This window comes from Sinocyclocheilus rhinocerous, unplaced genomic scaffold, assembly GCF_001515625.1.
Source record: "Sinocyclocheilus rhinocerous isolate Xijiao unplaced genomic scaffold, SAMN03320098_v1.1 scaffold432, whole genome shotgun sequence".
Taxonomy (NCBI): Eukaryota; Metazoa; Chordata; class Actinopteri; order Cypriniformes; family Cyprinidae; genus Sinocyclocheilus; species Sinocyclocheilus rhinocerous.
In genome coordinates, this window is record NW_015627225.1 from 122,360 (window position 1) to 137,003 (window position 14,644).

Here is a 14,644-nt window from a genome sequence, read left to right on the forward strand (position 1 = left end):
TGAGAAATATGACAAAATAAAGGTTTCCGCAACATGGTGTAGGGGGGAAATATCACAAAACCCTTTACAATATTGTTTTTGAAATGAAGAATAGGCTATACTAGGCTGAAAAATAATTTTTAAAAAAATACCAAGGGGAAAAATAACAAACTAAGAAATAATTAGAGCGAAAAATAAAGGGAAACAGATGTAGGAAAGTACTAAGATACTTAGAAAAATTACACTGAGGTAAGATATTGCTTGTCACAGTTTCATATATTTAGAGCAGGAGGTTTCATTTTGACACGCGGGTGAACCCGGAAGAGCAAATTAGTGTTTACAGTCGCATGCCGCTTGTATTTGTTGTGTATGCTCATAAAAACTGACTGTAACATGCAACCCGCCAATAAATCCACAGAAGAAGAAGAAGAAACTGACTGTAACGCTGTCGCGGTCATGATCAGACACCTGTACTGCACTGCAGGCGCGGGGATGGAGGAGCTGCTGGCCGAGGAGGTACAACACAAACTCTGCGCCACTCAAGTAAGTTTATCATACGGCATTTCATTGAGGTTATTCATTATTTCACACCAAGAATGTTATGCAAAAGTAAATATAGAACGTTTTATGAAACTGACATTAGCCAAACCTTTTGCAATCATCAGACAGCCACTAGAGTGCATGTAAGTGATTACGAACATAAAAGTAAAATAAGAGTCCTAATTATAAAGATCTGCCCATAAATTACTAGATAATTTAATCTAAAGATTTTCTGCATGTGTATATTAATCCACCTGTTATAGCTATGCTCAACTTTCCCATAATGATGATGTGTTATTTGTGTTTTTGTTATGTGCTTTGTTTGTGTCAGGTGGAGCAGATTCCAGGTAGAGTTTTTTTCTGCAGCAATGCTGATCTACAAACCGTGACACAACTCAAGTCAGCAGAGAGGCTGTTTATCCTTCTGCGCAAAGCTGAACCCGTTTCACTTCCCAACAACCCAGGTGTGAATGAACGAGAATTCACTATTCTGATTGGTTGAAAACAGATGACATCATACAGAGTCAAAAAAAAAACGCAACTTTTATTTAATGTGCAAAAATCTGCTTGTGCAAATAATCACTGCCCATCCTGCCATGAGAACATTTTAGTGAATGTACTGTGAACCTTCGAGCAAGTCTTATTTGCATTAGTGAAATCACACTTCAGTCAGCAGGTTGTGAGAAGCTTTCAGTACATCATTTGCCTATTTACTGTAGGTATTCAAGAGATCAGAACCAGTATACTACATTATACTTACATGCAGCCCATTTTACTGATCTTCCCTTTTCTTGTTTTAATAGCAAAGGCAGCTGCTCTTATAAAGCAGAGAGTTGTGGGAGATCCAGACATTTGGAGGCAGACTTTCCTAACCTGGACAGCCGTGCAGCAAGAGCTTCAGTGCAGCCAGCAGCGTGGACAGAAGAGAAAGAGAGAGGATGAAGAGGAGAGTTTGCACACACCATCCTTCAGAGTGAGCTGCCGATGTAGTGGAGTCATTGCCCGCTCTTATACCTCTCAGGTGTTTATTTTGTAATATTTTTTCATGGTATGTTTTAATGTGCTCTGTATAATGCAATCTAAAATGCAGTCTAATTTAAACCTTGTAATAAACAGACACGTTAAGGATTTAAGCTCATTTTTACATTTTTTAAATACAAATTGTTATGCAATATCAATATTATAATATCAATTGGTATAAACAATGCTAAAAAATAATCATTTTCATTAGTGGTCTCAGATTTGGACGCCATTATATATTGATGAAAATATTAATCCATTCATAAACCTGACTGTTTCTGTGTGTATGTTTAGAGACTGAGTCGTATCATTGGGATGGCCATCAAAGAAGATCTTGGGTGGAAGGTAGACCTAAGAGAGCCTGTTTTTGAGGTATGCACACTCAAATAATAAAATAAAAACGACAATAAGTGCATAAACACACACTGAACCACGGGCATTCAAATGTTTATGCATAAATGCATGCAAACAAATACTACATACGCACTGATATGTTTACGATTACAATCAGTTTAGCTATGACTGTTTAAATGTTACTGTTTTGGTTGTCTCTTTGTGTAAATAGGTGAATGTGTATTTAAGCGATGACCATTGCATTGTAGGCATCCCTCTCTTGAAGTAAGTATCTCTCCATATAACATTTGAAAGTCTATCAATTTAAGATCTAATGCAGTGTGTTGTTTTCTTCAGGCATCCTCTGTCTAGTCGATCTTATATGAAACACAACGGGTTACGTTCTACGATAGCCTGGGCCATGAGTTCTCTTTGCCCTAAAAAGGTGAGGTCTAACATGACTTTCAAGTAGGCAAATGCACACATACACGGTAGAATCATTAAATCAGCAGCATTAACACAGCATCTCTAGTTCCTTGGAGTGAGAGTGGGAAAAGTATTCATACCTGACAAGTCCTTATCTTGACAAGCATATTAAGAATATACATTACTGTTCAAAACACTTGTGCTGCTTAATATTTTTGTGGAAACCATGATACTTTTTTCCCCCGGATATTTTGATGAATGGAAACTTCAAAAGAACAGTGTTTACTTGAAATAGAAATCTTTTATAACATTATGAATATCTCTTTACTGTCACTTTGCTGAATAAAAGCTATGAAACCATAGCTTTTCATAGTTTCTGTGCTCTTCTCTCTCACTCTCTCTCCACAGCTGAATGATTGTGTGATTTTAGACCCAATGTGTGGAGTTGGTGCTGTGTTGTTAGAAGCAGCTCAGGAGTATTCAGTACGTAAACACATATCACATACTCTAAACTCCACAAAAAATTTTCACACACATCATTCACATCTGACTAACTGTATACATTGTGTATGGCTTCAGAATGCTGTATTTCTAGGCATGGATACAGACTTGTCGCAGTTGCAGAAAGCTGCAGAGAATGTCAAAGCATCTGGAATGGAAGGAAGAGTGCAGCTACTTCAGTCTTCTGCTATGGGTTTGGACAAATTCTCTCCCCTTTCATCATCTCTGACCCCGTTTAGCCTACTTAAATTTGTGTCGGCTCTCTGGTGTTCTGTGTACATGTGAACAGTAATAAAATCAGCTGTAAACAGGGTTGAAAACATTTGTGATCAATTCAGAAATTTGTGTGACCATATTGTTAATGTTCATGCTATTGCATCCTGATGCCGCCTGGATAACAGCAAAGCACTGCCTAGCTGCACTAAAACTAGGGCTTTAAAGGAGTAGCTCATCCAAAAAGGATAATTTGATGAAAATGTACTCACCCTAAGGCCATCCAAGATGTATATAAGTTTCTTTATTCATCAGAACAGATTTGGAGAAATGTAGCATTGCATCACTTGCTCACCGATGCATCCTCTGCAGTGAATGGGTGCCATCAGAATAAGAGTCCAAACAGCTGATAAAAGCATCGCAATAATCCACAAGTAATCCACACAACTCTAGTCCATCAGTTTATGTCTGGTGAAAAGCTGTGTATTTGTAAGAAACAAATCCATCATTAAGGATCATTATTTGAACCCGTCGCTTCTGGCCAAAACACCAGTCCATAAGCCTCAGGAATGCTTCCTCCAGTGAAAATACATCCTCTGGTGTTCTCTCACATCAAAATCCACCTTCATATTCATTTAGAACTGTTCTGGATTGTTTTCACTTGTAAATAGTGCTTGATCTGTATTTCTCTCTTAATTCAGACAATATGACTTTTTCCCTCGAGAAAACAATGTTATTGGATAGAGGGCTCTTGTTTTAGCCAGAAGCACCGGTTTGAAGTTACAGTAAAAACATCTTAATGATGGATTTGTTTATTACAAACATGTAGCTTTTCACTTCGTAAGACATTAATTGATGGACTGGAGTCAAGTTGTGGATTATTGTGATGTTGTTTGGACTCTCATTCTGACGGCACCCATTCACTGCAACTGATCTATTGGTGGTGAGCAAGTGATGTAATGCTAAATTTCTCCAAATCTGTTCCAATGAAGAAACAAACTCATTTACATCTTGGATGGCCTGAGTAAATTTTCAGCATTTTTGGGACACCAATGTGTGCATGTAACACAGTATATAAATTAAAAGAGCCTTGTCTCCTTTTTTTGTTCCTCAGAGATCCCTCTTGCAGATGGGGCAGTTGATGCTGTGCTGTGTGATGTTCCTTTTGGCAGGAAGTTCAGCTGCAGCTCTGACATGCCAACTGCACTGCCACGCTTACTGGGAGAGATGGAGAGGTCTGTTTTATGATCATATGTCTATACCTTCTCTACAAATACCCATGCTTTTGGGCTGTTGTTGTATAGTCAATGTGTTTTTCTTTCTTCAGGGTACTTCGTTTTGGTGGACATCTTGTTCTGTTACTGAGTTTGCAGCTTTCTGCACAGCTTAAGAAGACAATTTGCACACACGAACACAATCAAAATGTAAATTCCTTAGACACAAATAATCTTAACACTGACCCCTCAAACACACACAATGAAAGCACAGACACACCAAAACCCTTAATATTTCACAAATCAAGCTCTGAAATGTCAAGTTCACCGTTATTAATTAGCTCATTACAAGCACAGAGGACACACAGGGTTAGTCTGGGCAGCACAGACGCATTTATACACACCTACACCAAAATAAAAACTCAAACACTCTCACACTGAAATAAGCTCACCCTGATGTGCTTTTGTGGACAATCAGAGAATTTACAACAAATGAGCAAGGTGCTAATAAAATCAATTTAAAAGATCCTCATATTGTCTTTCATTAAAAATAACTTGGTTATTACTAAAAATTACAAGTTTAAGTGATTATAATACGGTTGTGGTTTGTATAGATATGAGAGTCTGGTTCGCACAGTACTTAAATCAAGAGTTTTTTTGAGGTTATGATGATGATGATTAACAAAAATGTTATTCCCTCCTCAGAATTAACAGTGCCTTTTTAAACACCTTCATTGCAACTTTTACGCATAATTGTTGTAGTACATTGGTTGCCTCTTTCACAATGTGTTATTCAAAAAGTGTTTTTTCATTGCTAATGATTATCATTATATTTCACAAGTTTATATTTCATCTTTGTTTCTCATAATTGCCATTGAATGTATAATGTTGTAACATCAATGTAGCATCAATAGTCTTTATATAAGTAGACTTTATAAACAGTGTTATTTTGTCATTATTTATATACTATTATAGTATTTATTATTATTGTGAATTAGCTTTTACTTTTATTAAAACTTTAGTTTCAAGTAATTTTGCTTTTTTTAATCAATTTGCTTTTGATTTAGTTTTTGTTTGTAACATTTGCATATAGGTTTAATTAATTTATAATTTAGTTTTAGTAATTTTAGTACTTCTAACACCTTGTCTACACCGGATGTGAGCGGCGCGGCGCGACGCGACAAAATACAATAGAATGACTGTCTACACTGGATGAGACGCGGCGCGGCACGACAAATTCCCGACAGTAAACTGCTGCTGCTTTCTATTTATGATGTACTGACACAAATTTCAAATGATTTTCAATGTCGTCCAGTGTAGACAGACTTTAGCTGTTGCGGCGCTGTGCAACATGACAACTGTCACGTCCATGTAAGTTTTTTTTTTTTTTAGTTTTTCATCTCATATTTACTGTACATTTTATTCAGATTTATTTAAATTACTATTATTATTTCGTTTTATTTATTTATAATTTAGTTAAAAATAACAACTGTCCTTGACAACTCCAAACTTTTCGTCCAAATTTTAAACTATGGGCTAAATCTATTTTATTATAATTTCAAACTGTTATGTTTTGTTTTAAATGTTTTGCCTGAAAAGAAAGCTTGTGTTACCTCTCTTAGCTTACCTTTTTTTGCTGTCTATTAAAATTAAATTGACACATTTTAAGCGTGGTTTACGTTTTCAAGCTGTTTCTGTTTTATTATGTGAAACGTTAGAAATTTCTCCATCTTCAGTGTGTTTGTGTTGTCAGGCAGTCGCATTGCGCATGCGCACAGGAGGCCTTGTTGGTTGTTGTAGTTCGGTGGGACTGGACCGTCATATCCCTCCGTTACTGTATGTCTCTGCGATCATCACCCCCCCCTCCCGTTTTTGACATCGGGGACAAGTAAATAAACCGGAGGGCGCAAAAGGACTCGCACAATGAATTTAAGCCTGGATCTGTCGCGCAGAAACCCTCAGGAGGATTTTGAGCTGATCCAGAGGATCGGGAGCGGAACCTATGGGGATGTGTACAAGGTAAAGATCAACTGGGTCTCAGAACCTAGCAAGCTTACCTACCTAGACTGCATTTTTGGTCATCATATACGCTTTTCGAACGGTCAGAATGCGCATATGGTGTCCAAAAATGCTGTCTAGGTAAGTTAGCTCACTAGGGATTAAGACAGCCACTTAACTGACCGATGTACGTTAACCAGTGTATGCGGGAGACAACAGATGTGTATTTATTCTAAACCCGAGTGTATCTGTGTTTTGCTGCAATTTTGCCGCTCGGATATGGTGTAATATCCTGAAAAGGCGTAGAGATCTTTGTTTTCATAATGCACAGGGCCTAGCAGGTCTATTTCACCAGAGAGAGCCAGTGCAGGGCTGTCAAACTCAAAGTCCTGCATCTCTTTATGTGACACAAACAAAGGCAAGAATAGACCAATATGTTGCAGAGGTTATGCAGTGGCAGATGGTCACTACTGAGAGCTGTTGCAAGGTGTTTAGGATCTAAGGGGGAGGGCAGTTGCAATCATGGTCTTAAGAAACATTAAATGTGTCCTACTTCCTTTGGTGACAGGAAGTGGCTAAACTTTAAACTGCAAGTGTGTCTGTGTGAGTGTGTTTGCCCACAACTATGTCCATCCTGTTTGTTCATAATTGTTCCCTCTTCCTGGGGTTTTACAGTGTGCATGGGTGAGGGTGTGTGTTGTGTGAATGCCATGTAATTCACACACGTTCACTCAATCAGAGCATTGATGTAGGTGGAGAATTGAATGGGTTCATCTTGACATGTCTGAAATGTAGGACCTTAATAACTAAACCAACAAGCAAAATATTTTTCTGCCAACTCTACTGAGAGTAGACCTGGAATTGGGCCTCAGCTCTACCCAGCGGTGTGAAAATATGATGTGGTTTCATAAATTCCCTGGAAGCGTTTGCCCAGGTTTACCTCTATAGTAGTCAGTTATAAAATCTGGTTGATTTTTGCAATATAATTTTGATTGCTTACATATGTTCCTCCAGATTAGATTGATCAATTAGCTATTTTAATAAAGTAGAAATAGCTCTGAGCTTATTTATTACAGGACAGTGAAATGCCTCACTGCGATCAGAGAGGCACTGTGCGTGTGTGTGTGTGTGTGCATGTGAAAGTTATTTGATGTTCTCCTTGTCCTACTTTTGACAGCCATCACAGCGCTGTGAACATCAATACACATTTCACCAGCTGCTTCTGTTCTGTATTACTTGGAATGCTGAATCGAATTCCATATAAAACTGAGATAAAGTGCTGGAAATCGCTCCGGTTACTATCGTAACCTCGGTTCCCTGAGAGCGAGAACGAGACATCACAGAGATATTTCTCCGTTATGGGAACTCCTTCCCTTCCAACCTTTCCTGAAGTCCTATTGGCTCACGCCAGTCCAAATGACTGACCAATTGTCGCAAAGTATGCAAATCGCATGCAAATACTGATGCGCTCGAGAGGCAGTATAAAATGCGGTGCACGCGACAATTACGTCAGAATCTGATACTGAACGCAGCTTAGCTGATCGAGCAGCGAACACGGCGACCACCGTGATGTCTCGTTCCCGCTCTCAGGGAACCGAGGTTACGATAGTAACCGGAGCGTTCCCTCTCGAGCTTTCACGAGACATCACGGAGATATTTCTCCATAATGGGAACTCCTTCCCTTCCAACCCTTCCTGAAGTCCTATTGGCTCACGCCAGTCCAAATGACTGGCCAATTGACGCGAAGTATGCAAATCGCATGCAAATACTGACGAGCTCGAGAGGCAGTATAAAATGCGGTGCACGCGACAATTACGTCAGAATCTTCTACTTCACCTGTTGAATTCACTATGGCAACAATCTGCAAGATCTGCGCGGGACCGATAGAGCCGCCGGATCAGCACGACTACTGCGTCGCCTGCCTGGGCCTGGCCCACGCCGAGGCGGAGTCATTTGGACTGGCGGGAGCCAATAGGACTTCAGGAAAGGTTGGAAGGGAAGGAGCTCCCATAACAGAGAAATATCTCCGTGATGTCTCGTGAAAGCTCGAGAGGGAACTCTCTCTTTCTCTTTGTGTCTCTGATGACATCATCCTCACTTCTGTTTGGCAGACAGATGTCTCTCAGTTCGGTCTTATAGATGAAGCCTTTGTGAGTGTCTTTGTGCTTTAACTTGTGAGAGAACATGCAAAATAAAACATTAGCAAAAACTTAAATATTGTGAAATATTTTAACAATTTAAAATAACAGTTTTCTATTTTGATATATTTAAACATGTGTTTTATTCCTGCGATGGCAAAGCTGAATTTTCAGCAGCCATTACTCTAGTCTTCAGTGTCACATGATCCTTCAAAAATCATTTTGCTGATTTGATGCTTAAGAAACATTTCTTTCTTAAGCACCAAAGTTGTGCTGCATAATATTTATTTATTTCTTTATTTTGTGGAAACTGTGAAAGAACAGTGGAAAATTTGAAAGAACAGCATTTATTTGAAATGAAAATAGTTTGTAAAATTATATTACTGTCACTTTTCATTAATTTAATGCATACTTGCTGAATAAAAGTATTAATATCTTAATATAAAAGATATTTAAAGGAAAAAAATAAAAGGAAAATCTTTCTGATCTTTAATCTTACAAACATTTCAACAGTAGTGCATGTATATGCATATAACAGACATATAATGTGTAATTAAAAGGTGCTGTATGTTAATTTATTTTTTATGATAGATATATCGATCAGGTGGTTTAATCTGGAAATATATTTGGGCATCAGGTGATATCCTTGGCCATTTGGCCATCTTTCTTATCTTTCTACTAGTCTGTGACAGACATATCATTGTATATTGAACTATTTCTGTTCTATGTTCTTTGAGTCAGTCAACATTTTCTAAAATAAGTGTTCATTTCATTTAAACAATCTCATTTGCTGTCTTTAAATTTTATTTTGTATGTCAGCCACTGGATCAGTAGATAGTTGAAGCATTAGTCCACATTGGTCAACCAGTAGTTAAAATACTTTCTCCAAATACCAGCTTAATGTGCATAGACAACTGTATGTATGTCACACGGGTTAAATTTTCCAAAAAGTCTAAACAACATTGCTTTTTGTTTTTGCAGTCAATATTAACCAACTAGTGGTGTTCATTTAGGGTGAGACTGTCTGTATGTCCAAACAGTGCTAGATAAGGGAAATGTTTTGTAAACCTGTTTGATGTCTCTTAGCTTTAATGAGTTGCTGGAGCAGATCCATCTTTATTGTGAGTCAGATATATATAACAAGTATAGTCATGTTATTGCACAATTTTTGCGCTTATGGACTCACAACTCTTATGCTTTCCATTTCCAGGCTCGTAATGTCAACACTGGAGAACTGGCTGCTATCAAAGTCATCAAACTAGAGCCAGGTGAGCCATCCTAATGCTGCTGCACACACTGTGCTGCTTAACTACCTCTAGATAGTGCCGTATCACTGTCAATCTATACTTGAATAGTTAAATATTACAGCTGTGGTGTGTTCATGCATTGTAATGGTCTGACTGTGCGTGCATTTTAAATACAGGCAGAATGTTGTTCACACACTTTTTAGTGCAGAATCACAGTTTACACATTTGGGTCTGTTGGCACTTGACATATTTCTTTATTACATTTTTTTTTTGTCAATTGATTTTTGCAGGAGAGGACTTTGACGTGGTGCAGCAGGAGATTATTATGATGAAAGATTGTAAACACTCAAACATTGTTGCATATTTTGGCAGTTACCTCAGGTACATTTACACACATGCAGTCAAACACTGGCTCTGGCTTTATTTAATATGTTTTATACATTTTATAATGTAGTACAAGCTTTTGGTTGTACAGTTCAGCTGTTTTTTTTAGCACCACATCACCGTTCAAAAATTTGGAGTCACAGCAAAGATTTTATAATCTTAAAAAAGATTTCTATTTAAACAAAAATGCTGTGCTTTTGATCTTTATATTCATCAAAGAATCCTGAAAATGGATTTCCACTTAAGTATTAGGCAATAACTGTTTTCAACATTGATAATAATAATAAAAATTTTTTTTGCTTGAGCATTAAACATTTGAATGATTTCTGAAGCATCATGTGACTCTGAGGACTAGAGTAATGGCTGCTGAAAATTCAGCTTTGCCTTCACAGAAATAAATTACATTTTAAAATATAAAATGGAAAAGTAGAAAACAGTAATTTTAAATTGCAATAATAGTTCACACGATTACTGTTTTGCTGTATTTTCAATCAAATAAATGCAGCCTTGACAAACATAAGAGATTTCTTTAAAAAAAAAGCTGTTGTGGCCAGAATTGGTCTGACAAGACTTGATAATTGATGTCTTAATATCCCTGTTTCAGGAGAGATAAATTATGGATCAGCATGGAATACTGTGGTGGAGGCTCACTCCAGGATATTTACCATGGTAACTATTGTCCCCAAAAACAGGAGTTTATAATGCATTTATCATGTTGAGCTGTTCAGCAGTGTCTCTCATATACTTGTAAATCTATCTCTAACAGTTACTGGGCCGTTGTCAGAATCCCAAATTGCGTATGTATGTCGGGAGACCCTGCAGGTATATAAATACACATTTACTAATGTTTAAAAATACTGATATGTGACAGTTTAAATAGATTCAAGTAGTAATATGGGTTTTGGTGTTCATTTCAGGGTGTTTACTATCTCCATAACAAAGGCAAGATCCACCGAGATATAAAGGTACAGACTGGACGTCAAAACACAATTAAATCTCACTTGAAGGAGGCCATTCCACACAATGTTGACATAATTAGCACTCATGTCCCACTTGACCGATATTATGCAAAAGTCTGACATAGATTAAGTGTTTTTTTTTTTCTTTTGGAAAATGCTATTCTTGAGACCAGGATTGTTTCAAAGACGTTGTAATTTGTTGTTATCTTTCACAGTTGCTCACTGTGGCTCTTCTCTTGCTTTATAGGGTGCAAATATACTGTTGACGGACAATGGCTACGTTAAGCTAGGTAAGAAAACACTTTGTGTGGACACCTTGGGAGCTTGCATTTAATAAGAATTCCACTCTCACACCTTCTGTTTGTCTCTTTCCAGCTGATTTTGGCGTTTCAGCTCAGATATCAGCCACTTTAGCAAAAAGAAAGTCCTTCATTGGAACTCCATATTGGTATGTCAGTCCTCCTTTGTCTCTTGTGTGGAAGGATTGTTTTAATAGTTTGATTCTAGTCATTGGGCTGTCTTTCTCTGCAGGATGGCACCTGAGGTGGCAGCAGTTGAACGGAAAGGTGGATACAATCAGCTGTGTGATATTTGGGCCGTGGGCATCACAGCTATTGAGCTGGCAGAGTTAGAGCCGCCAATGTTCGACTTGCACCCCATGAGGTGTGTGTCCTGTGCCTTGTACTGACTTAAAGGGTTAGTTCACCCAAAAATGAAAATTAGCCCACAAATTACTCACCCTCAAGTCATCCTAGGTGTATATGACTTTCTTCTTTCAGACGAATCCAGTCGGAGTTAAATTAAAAATTGTCTTTGATCTTTCAAGCTGTTTAATGCCACTCAGCGGGTGTTGCATGCATCAGTCCAAAAGAAGTTAAATAAAAAGCGCCCATCCATAAAAAAAAAAATGTCTCACACGGATCCGGGGATGCATGCAACACCCGCTGAGTGCCATGAAACAGCTTGAAAGATCAAAGACTATTTTTAATACAACTCCGACTGGATTCGTCTGAAAGAAGAAAGTCATATACACCTAGGATGACTTGAGGGTGAGTAATTTGTGGGCTAATTTTTGGGTGAACTAACCCTTTAATGTCACTGTGCTGCATCATGAGTAGTTTGTTGCTGCACATGTAAATGAATTAATTTAGTAAATAATACGTCACACAGGACACCTTCAGTATGTTTACACTCTAGCTTTCTCCTGCTTTTCAAAAAAAAATTTTTTGTCCATTCTGCTGTGTTTCCCCTTCTCAGAGCACTTTTCCTAATGACCAAGAGCAGTTTCCAACCACCTAAGCTGAAAGACAAAGTAAAGTGGTAAGTGTTTGTAAATGTATACAATTTAAAGTACAGTTTATTCAAAAGTGTTTTTAAAGAGGTCTCTTACATATACCAAGGGTGCATTTATTTATTCAAACATACAGTAAAAACAGTAATATTGTGCAATGTTATTAAAATTTAAAATTATAATATATTTTAAAATACAATTTATTCCTCTGATGGCAAAGCTGAAGTTTCAGCAGCCATTACTCCAGTCTTTAGTGTCACATGATCCTTCAGAAATTATTCTAATATGCTGATTTGGTGTTCAAGAAACATTTCTTATCATTATTAATGCTGAAAACAGTTGCTGTAAGTGATGCATTTTTTCAGGATTATTTTGTGAATAGAAAGTGCAACATCATTTGAAATAGAAATCTTTTTTTAACATTATAAATGTCTTTGTCACTGATCAATGTAATGCCTCCTTGCTGAATAAAAGTATTAATTTCTTTAAAAAAAAACTACTGACCCTAAACTTTTAAATGGTTGTGTATATTAAAGGAGTGGTATGGGTTCAATGCAGCTTAAGCTCTATTGATAGAATCTGTGAAAAATGTCAGTTACCACAAAATATAAATAAATAAAATAAAAATATAAAATATAAATAAAACTCATAACAGGAAGGGCATTCACCTACAAAAGTATTCCCACTTAAAAATGATGATTTATAGCTTAAAATATAAATAGGTTTTTACTAATTCACATAATTGATCACATTTCTAACTTCACATTTCAAAACCTCCCAATTTCAATTGTAAGGCTTGCAATTATAACTGCAAATTTAGTTTTTATTATTTTAAGTTTTAGTAACTTTTTTTTTTTTTTTTTGTGGTAAAGAATATTTGTAATAAAACACACTCATTTGTTTTGTTTTGGCTTATGAAGGACAAATAATTTCCACCACTTTGTGAAAATGGCTTTGACCAAAAATCCCAAGAAGAGACCAACGGCTGACAGATTACTGCAGGTAAGATCCACCCTCCCTTTAGAGAACATTTATGATTGGCTCCAGTTATCCACCATCATTCAGTAATTTTTCATTGCATTACTTCTCTCTTTTTGCAGCACCCATACGTTACCCAACCTCTTAGCCGGACTCTTGCCATTGAGCTACTGGACAAAGCCAACAACCCTGACCACAGCACACACAGTGATGCAGAGGAGGATGACATTGACCCAGAGGTGATGTCATATATCTGACTCTTTCTTTACCTTTTAACCAGTGGGAAACCATGTTAGAAACCATCTCTAATTGGTTGTTTCTTTAGATGTAGATCCTAAGAGAGGGCAGACAGTTGGCTCTGCCAGCTGCCAGGTACAAGTGTGTCCGGTTACCCATGCTGCAGTGTGCATATGCGATTGTGTGTGTATGTGAATGCATGAGAGTTTATTGGTTTTAACACATAACGGCAGTGGCTTGCAGTGTTGTCTTGAGGAAAGATTAGGGACTTGTAACAGATATTCAGAAAATGTATGTATGTACTGTATGTTACTAAGCCGTTTTAGCTTTCAAGTTTAAAAACTTTACTTGTGGTCTCTGTGTTTGCAGTCTCCCGTGTCTGTTCCGCATCGAATCCGCTCAACTAGCAGGAGCTCACGAGATGGAAAGACTCTGTCTGAGATTAACTGTAAGTCATGTCTCAATTAGCCTTTGACTCACTGAACCGAAATAAGCACAAGAATTCTCAGCCTACTTAAAAGCACAGAGAGAAATCTGAAGTCTGTGTGTGTGTCCCTCTCCTAGTTGATAAGGTGAAGTTCGACCCGCCTCTGAGAAAAGAAACCGAACCGCATCATGAGATGGTTTGTGACATTATGCCATTGATTTATTGCTGTTTAGTGTGTTTGTTTGGATGACTTGTCTGACTGCCTTTTTGATTCATGTAGGATCTACCATTAGAGCCCCAAAGCATTCTGGGAAATAACAAGTGAGTGTGTGTGTTATGCTTTACTTGTAAGTTTATCAAACTAAGGAATGAATGAATAAGGAAAAGTCTTGACCTCATTAATCAACTAGTTAGCTGATATACAAATAGGTCATTAGTTATCTGTCTGAATCCATTCCAAGTTTAAAATTACAAATTCTACTGAAACTCCTCGTCACCTGTACCATTTCCGTGCTCGTTTGACTCCTAGCGCCTGGTGCTGAGGCGAGGTGGAGTACGCGTTTGAAAAGTTTCCTGTTTGATGTGGTCGTAAAGATATTCTGCGTCTAAATAAACGCAATTCTTGTCAAGAAAAAAAAGAGGCAGCAGTTATGAGTGGGGTGGCCAACCCTAGCTCCGCCCCTGCGTTAACTGTTAAATATTTTTACCGCCGTTAAACTGGAAAAATGAATCACCCACGTTAACGTGTGTGTGTGTATA

General features: G+C 37.6%; 2 protein-coding genes across 4 annotated transcripts in view; both read left to right on the forward strand.

Moving 5' to 3' along the window:
- Positions 1–298: 298 nt before the first annotated feature.
- thumpd2 (THUMP domain containing 2) lies at positions 299–4,725 on the forward strand. Its single transcript, XM_016528830.1, has 10 exons — positions 299–522; positions 851–983; positions 1,323–1,540; positions 1,834–1,911; positions 2,105–2,157; positions 2,230–2,317; positions 2,707–2,781; positions 2,878–2,992; positions 4,127–4,247; positions 4,340–4,725. The coding sequence occupies exons 1-10, from the start codon at positions 349–351 to the stop codon at positions 4,665–4,667; spliced, it is 1,383 nt and encodes a 460-aa protein (XP_016384316.1). The 5' UTR covers positions 299–348; the 3' UTR covers positions 4,668–4,725.
- Positions 4,726–5,996: 1,271 nt separating this feature from the next.
- The window catches only part of map4k3b (mitogen-activated protein kinase kinase kinase kinase 3b), a 17,076-nt gene continuing 8,428 nt past the window's right edge, over positions 5,997–14,644 (forward strand). For all 3 annotated transcript variants that reach the window (XM_016528795.1, XM_016528804.1, XM_016528813.1), the window contains exons 1-15: positions 5,997–6,245; positions 9,573–9,630; positions 9,900–9,990; positions 10,598–10,662; positions 10,760–10,815; positions 10,911–10,958; positions 11,200–11,242; positions 11,328–11,400; positions 11,484–11,615; positions 12,210–12,272; positions 13,164–13,245; positions 13,344–13,460; positions 13,828–13,906; positions 14,023–14,081; positions 14,166–14,206. In XM_016528795.1, coding sequence (XP_016384281.1) covers positions 6,150–6,245; positions 9,573–9,630; positions 9,900–9,990; positions 10,598–10,662; positions 10,760–10,815; positions 10,911–10,958; positions 11,200–11,242; positions 11,328–11,400; positions 11,484–11,615; positions 12,210–12,272; positions 13,164–13,245; positions 13,344–13,460; positions 13,828–13,906; positions 14,023–14,081; positions 14,166–14,206 — 1,103 coding nt within the window. In that variant the 5' untranslated portion in view covers positions 5,997–6,149. The remainder of the gene's footprint in view (positions 6,246–9,572; positions 9,631–9,899; positions 9,991–10,597; positions 10,663–10,759; positions 10,816–10,910; positions 10,959–11,199; positions 11,243–11,327; positions 11,401–11,483; positions 11,616–12,209; positions 12,273–13,163; positions 13,246–13,343; positions 13,461–13,827; positions 13,907–14,022; positions 14,082–14,165; positions 14,207–14,644) is intronic.

Bases quoted from the DNA above. Each gene is read 5' to 3' on its own strand.
- thumpd2 (XM_016528830.1), top strand. From the start codon at position 349: ATGCTCATAAAAACTGACTGTAACATGCAACCCGCCAATAAATCCACA. The intron at 523-850 runs GTAAGTTTATCA...TGTTTGTGTCAG, and splicing joins ACAAACTCTGCGCCACTCAA to GTGGAGCAGATTCCAGGTAG. The intron at 2,993-4,126 runs GTTTGGACAAAT...TTTGTTCCTCAG, and splicing joins ACTTCAGTCTTCTGCTATGG to AGATCCCTCTTGCAGATGGG.